The sequence below is a fragment of the Archocentrus centrarchus genome, chromosome 3 (genome assembly GCF_007364275.1).
Source record: "Archocentrus centrarchus isolate MPI-CPG fArcCen1 chromosome 3, fArcCen1, whole genome shotgun sequence".
NCBI lineage: Eukaryota > Metazoa > Chordata > Actinopteri > Cichliformes > Cichlidae > Archocentrus > Archocentrus centrarchus.
The window spans coordinates 29,508,662-29,515,657 of NC_044348.1; the positions used below are offsets into that span (position 1 = coordinate 29,508,662).

At 39.3% G+C, this 6,996-nt stretch overlaps 1 protein-coding gene across 2 annotated transcripts in view; it reads right to left on the reverse strand.

Annotated features, from left to right (window-relative positions):
- adcy7 (adenylate cyclase 7) overlaps positions 1 to 1,649 on the reverse strand; it is a 33,289-nt gene extending 31,640 nt beyond the window's left edge. For both annotated transcript variants that reach the window (XM_030719414.1, XM_030719418.1), the window contains exon 1: positions 1,227 to 1,649. In XM_030719414.1, the coding sequence (XP_030575274.1) occupies positions 1,227 to 1,391 (165 nt within the window). In that variant the 5' untranslated portion in view covers positions 1,392 to 1,649. The remainder of the gene's footprint in view (positions 1 to 1,226) is intronic.
- Positions 1,650 to 6,996: the final 5,347 nt, after the last annotated feature.

A 6,996-nucleotide genomic window follows, 5' to 3' on the forward strand; every position in this document is an offset into this window, starting at 1 on the left:
CCATCGTTAAAGCGCGAGGAAAAATGTGTCCAGGCTGCGACTCCTTAAAATAATTCTCAAAGATTCCATGTTTTGTCTTTGCGACAACAATATGTGTCATGTAATATTCACTACTGTCATCCCAGTAACAAAAGCTAATAGTGATATAAAAAGCAGGAAAACTTCAGGTGGTTTTGTGTGCCTTACCTCAGCAGGTCCTCTCCTAGAATAAATAATAATCTTCTAAGCTATGGATTAGAACAATACTTGAACCAAGCTTGTCAAATTGTCTTTTCTTATCTAGAGCATCTTACTTGTTAATTATGTACATTCTTGGATGAATGCCATCTTTAATTTGCTTTCCTAACATAATTTTATCAATTAATAAACAGAAGACACTGAGCAGACGAGTCATGAGCTGTGTCTATGGGTAGTACACTTGCTGTCATTGGCGTAAATGGACAACGATCGAAGCTGTCAAAGTCAGGTCAGATGGCAAAAACATTTACTGCAGTTAACAGTTTGTAGAGGCTCTGTAATTTCAGAAATAACTCTTATTCAATCTTGCATTTATCAGGCTCACCTGCATTATTGCCAGACAGTCACAACAGTAAGTGCTTAACTTAAAGGCATTGTGAAGGTCACTTTGCAGAAAACAGAACAAAAACAAAGACAATAATGGCTCCTACAGCTTAAGGCAAGTTTGATTTAAGACTTTTTAATGTCCACAGCAAACTAATTTAATCAAGCTACTTTGCCAGAATTGCTTGAACTGTAAATGTGCACTGGATTCCACTCCTTTGATTCCTACTGTGCCATGCCTGAAACACTTTCTACACAAAATGCACTGTGTCTCATTTTCACCTGTATGCTAGAATCAACAATGCTGCAAAATCTTGGGTGAAGAGCCGTTTTTTTCATCACTTGTCCAGCTAGTTGCTAGCCATCAGACAGTGCAACCTGGCAACTATATTTGAGATTTTAAATCACAACTCCAGGCACAATCAATAAAATCCAACTGCCCATATCTTAGCATTTGAAGAAATGATTTAAGACTTTTAAATACCAATTAAGCCCTTTTATGTATTTAATGCACAATAATTAATCACGTGAGGGAGTTCAAAAGAACTGCTGGTCATTACCAGTGGCTCATCTCCTCTACCCTCTACCTCTGAGGTGATGAATATAACTGTAAGTTAAAATTCACATGATATTGCTTTAAAACACCTGTGGATGTTAAAACTCACCAATCCAAGGGCAAAGAACAGAATAAGGAGAATTCCACAGGAGAGCATGGAGAGGCCCAGCATGAGTACCAGCGGCTGATACTGGCTGACGCAGGAGAATTTGCGGTACAGTGCTTCATTTTTGGTCTCTTGGTTGTTCAACAAGTACTTTCCCTTGGCTGGCATGGCGAACACTTCTTACAGAGGCATAGCAGGTGTTAACAAGTACTCCAGAGGGAAGGAGAGCGTGTCTCCAAAATTTATTTTGTGTGTGCAGGCTAGAAGTTTGCTTAAAAAAAAGAAAAAGAAAAAAAAAAAAAAGAAGTCCAGAGTTAGAGATCTGCTAGGGGCGCCTTGCTAGCTCATGACGCTCAAGTGAAACTTCTGTCTTTCCAGCGTGGCATCTTGATTGTTGTTGCTTCTCACACTTTGTTGTGGTTCTCTCTGATAGCTTTCTTCTCGCTCTACCTCCCTCTCGGTCTGTCCCCCACCCCCCCACCCCCTTCCTAGTCCTTTTGTGTTTTCTATCCTCTGTCTGGTGTTGGCAGGAAGACCCGCTTCATCCTTTGCCAGCTACTGTGCTGCTCCCTTCAGTGAGTTTGAGTAATAAGCCCGGGAAAGACAGACACAGAGGAGGAGGGGAAGGGATTTTAAGAAAGGGGAGGAGAGGAGTTTGAAGGAAGAGCAGGAGGGCGCTGATGAGGGGAGCAACAAAGGTCAGAGATGAGCCCACCAGGATTTAGGATGTAACGGAGCGCACAGGTCGAGAACTCCAGTCCTGAAAGGCACCTGAAAGATGGGAGAAGGCAAGAGAAAAAAAAAAAAAAAAAAAAGATAAATATTTTCAAAACTGAGCAACCACACAAATCATGAAATTATTTTCTACAAAGCATTGCAAAAATTCCAGTTTAAGGATAAGTTATAAATGGACAGATGGGTGAATGGATTCTAGGGGAACATTTGTCTTTTCAAGTGAGCAAAGTTTGGTCTACGGGTTCTTTTGCAAAACAAGGCTCTGAGCGTTTTAGAGCTTAAAAAAAAAAAAGTCAGGTTTATTAATGTTTTTTTTTCTTCATTTTTTATAATTGAATTCTTCTGGATACAAACCAAACACAAATAGCTCTAGGTCTAGTGGAGCTTCTTTTGAAATAATGTCCTCACATGTCACTCTGACCGCTTCCCAAAACATTTTACTTCTGCACCGCCAAACGCGGTGTTTTTTAACCATCGAGTGTATATGTCTGATATATTTTTATTTCAACAAGTATTTGTAGGGGTCTAGTACGTGAATTGTTGTGGCGCTTTTACAACATCTGAAAAAAGAAGGAAAAAAAAAAAAAAAGGGTTTTCGATAAAGCTTAAATTTATGCCTGACCTCTTCAGGAATCGCATCAGTGTTTCCACTTTCACAGGAAGCAGCCACAGGGATGACTGCTGTGGTCACATTAAAGCAACAATACAAAAGCTTCTGTCCTCCTATCCAGTTATGCAAATATTTCACTCTCCAGCCAGCTCAACAACCAAAACTAAAGACAAAGACAAAGACAGCCACAACTGAGCTTTCAGAAACAAAGCATGAATTTATGCTTCCTATAACTATATTTGTTATTAACACATGTGAACCAAAAGATGGCCTTTAAATATCTGCTCTACATTTGGGCAGCTGTGGCTACATTAGTAGCTTACTGCCACCAAGTATGACTGAGGTGTGAATGAATAGTGCATGAAATTGTAAAGCGTCTTTGGGTGTCTAGAAAAGCACTATATAAGACTAATGCATTATTTATTATAATTATTACATTTTGAGCAAAACATGAACGTGTGAAACAAATACGGGCAATAACACAAAACTTATGTCGTGTATCCTCTCACTGTCCAAGAATGAGCTGCAGATAGGTCCTTCTAATCATACCATACAATCCAGGGACACCAAAGGGGCAATGGAGCTGAGGGAGGGGCACATAATCCCTCTGAAAGCTGACGTTCTAAATTAAATTCCTCAAAAATATACACAAGGGACACTTTGAATGTAGTTGTCCAAATCTAACCAATAGAAGGAGAAGACGCTGTCTTGTAGTTCAAAATAAATAATATGAACTTCACACTGCTGTTAACAGAAACCTCATTTCCTCCACCTGCTTATATCACTGCCTCAGTGTGCAATGTGTGGAAGACACTGCCTCGTGTTTGTCTCTCACATAGCAACTGCAGCAGATGCCATGTGCCATAAAAAGTAGAAGGAAGAGTAAAGCAGAAAAATAAAAAGACAGGACAACTATAACATTGTGTGTAGGCGAAGAGTCAGCCGCAACACTTCAACTTTGTAGTGATAAAATGCATTGCCACAGTAAGCAGTGTGATGGCTGACCCGCTGGAAGTTTACAACCACTTTGAACTCTCCCTTTCACTGCTGCTGCTGCTGGACAGAACAGCATCCAGCCTGCTTTCCACAGCCTCAAACAACACTGCCGTGGCAGTCTAAAGGCAGTAAAAGCAACAGGGCAAGCAGGGAGGTAAAACAAAGTGCATAGTAGGGGATCATGCCCTCTGCTTGCATCAGTAAGAACCAGCTGGCCTGCAAGAAGGGAACCCTGAGTAGATGTTTAGTGGCTGTTGACACTGGGGGAATCATTTACGCCACATAACCACTAAATACCACGTCTAGACCTTAAACCTGGGAGCAGCTGTATATACATCCTTTAACACATGTTACTATAAATGTCGGTATAAATGGGGAATAAACAAGTTAGCTATATATACTTTATATACTATATACACTCAATTGATGGCACAAAACATCAAACAAGCTTGTGGTAACACCTGATGAAAATATGGGGAATTCGATTTAGCACATTACAGGATAATTTAACACATGAAGCATTTAAAAGTGAACAGAAACAGTCCAGACGGCGTGTCTCTGAGGGAACAAGGGAGCTGTTATACCTACACAGGATCTCAAGGACACTACTTATCAATGTACTCACAGCAGTCCTTCTCTTTGCTTTCTGCCAATCTATCTTCCTACATACAGTTATAGAAAATATACAGTAAAGTGAAAGAAAAAAGCTTTCCTTTGGCTATGAGTGTTTCAGTTTACCAAAGACATTAAAATAAGTAGGAGACATAGCACACAAAACAAATCCTGAATAGTTCATGGGAGATATCTAAAACACTACAGATGGTGGACTGTCCTACCCCAATACAAATCAACAGCCAAAACAGGAGAGTTCACCACATTTTTTTTACTCTATTATTTATTTATTTGCCTTATCCACAATGTAAATTAACATGGCATTTGTTCAGTGCACTGCTGGGATGAGAAGAGACACTGTTTGTGTCAGATTTCTGGACCGAGCCATTAAAGAGAGATTAGAAATAATTTGGCTTAAAGCCGTTAGAGGATATGACCGGATTTTTATTGTTCCTTAGAATTTAACCAGGAAGTGGCAAGTCTGAACATAACCAGAGAACAACCTTAAGTGCAATTGTAGAACCAAGCCAATACGCCCCAAGCTACCCCAGCTCCATTTTTTTGCTGAATGAATGCACACAAGGAATTCAAAACTTTATTTTTAAAAAAATCTTCTATGATGAATCAATGATGAAAGGATGACCCATGACTTATTTAAGGTGTTTGTCTAGTCTGTAGGTAGCCAATCAACACTTCAAGGGCTCCCATTCACCACATGTCAAAGCTCCAGGCCCTGACACAGCTTTTTATGTTTCAACCAATGTTACCATAGCAAAAAAGCAGAACCATCAAACCTGTGGCTGTTCTGTGGCACAGAGCTGGGAGAACACACAGGGCTGTACACCTCAATAGAGCAGTCTCTCAGCAAGTAGGACTCAAACTGACTGACTGTCTGCCAGGCCTTTCACTATAAAAGTCTGGCAAAGGAAGGGATCACATAGCACCCTTGTAAATTGGCGTCACTGAATCCTCGAGCAGCAGCCATACAAAACCAACCAGTGTCACTGTGCGCTTGGTCCTGGTGTCAAAGAAAAGGGGAGGGTGGGGTGACTGGGAGCTCTCAGAATGGACAGTTCCAGAAAAAGACAATGACTATGATAAGTGTAGAAACCATCCTGTGTGTGTGTGTGTGCGACTGAAATGAACAGTCTGGCTTCCAAGTACTGGTTATAAAGTTATAAATAAATAAATACCCTCCCAAAAATGTATATTTTCACATTTAATGAACAGTCTGATTCTGCAAGTCTACTGTCATTACTTCATTATATAATTTATGAATCACAACGAGGCAAAAACCTTCACCTGTACAGTTGTTGTAACTAAGCAATAGCATTTTGTCTAGATCCAAAAATACTTTTAAATTTCTATAAATTTTCAATCCTATACATCATCACACCGGGAACAGCAGCTTTCACACTTTTCAAAAATTATCCAGTGGGCCAAAGTGGACCCTTTCATGGGCTGATTGGGACCTCCAGGCCACTTGTTTGAAATCCCTGCTCTATATTCATTCATAGTGCTTCTTGTGTGTTCACAAGCATGCACCAGCAGTCTGTTAAGCAGCAGAATGACACGTTCAGCCTATCAGGAAACAAAGCAGAAGTAGGTATCTGCTGTACAGCCAAAAAAATTAATTAATTAATTAAAAAAAAACAGTAAATGCCAGATGCCTAACAGGAAGCAACTGGAGATTATCTGTCAAGCTAATAGACACAGTGCAGTCCTGGATTTTTAGACCTTGACAAAGTAGTTTTGGTTCTGTACTTTAGCACATTAAGTTTTAAAATAATCAATGGCTGATTGAAGGGCAAGAGTTTACTTTCACAGAAGCACAAAAAAATTCTTCATTGACGACTTAATACTTTATGGTTGAGTGTTGCCTGGAAACGTTTGATCTATTCTATTTATGCTAAGCAATCACCTCACTGGAAATAAGCCAATGTTATCTAAAGACCTGGTTGAATCGTCACCAAATCTAAGCCCATTGAAATCCTTTTTATGGAGAGCAAACAGGCAGGCCTCATTCCAAAAGAAAACTACTCTGGTTTTATGGTCGCCTTTGTGTTGGTATTCAATAAGCTTGGACAAAAAAGGGACAAAGAACGCCCTCTGTTAGAGACAGAGAACTGCATTTTTCAACCCATGCTATACAGATCCAGGGTTAAAGGTGATGTGGGTAAAGGACATAGCAACCCAAGGCACCTGACATGAGCTGCAGAGCTCACTTCAAGTATAACCAAGTATTTGGGTCACAAAACATCTTTTTATTATTAACTGTTATTAATCTCTTATCAGTCTCTTAACCGTTTTATTATTAAGTTTATTAATCTTATCTTATCAATCCTTTATAAAGTCAACATTTACATACTAAATAAGTCTTCAGTCCACATATAACCCAGTCTTAAGATGCATGAATAATCCATTGTCCACATTATCAAAGGCCTAATGCTGCGCTGCACTTTTATATACTTCTACACAAAACCACCCAAATTTAATTTAAATATTTAAGAACTGTAACTGAGTTCAGATTCAGCCATCTATGAACACTTACTCTCTTACTTTTTCATACATGGATTCTCTTGTATTCTCTCTCTTCAGTCAGTCTACTCCATTTAGTCATTAATATAAATAAATTATTGCTCCATCTATAGCTAAAAACCTCATAAATTGTGCTAGGACAACCAATCCTGAATTTAAACCAACTTATGCCAAAAATAATCGAGTGCAACAGTATGAAGTAACATGAAGTGTTTAAATGTCCTGACTGATTTGCTCTGTGGGCCACGATGAAGACATAATTATGATTAACGCCACCATATT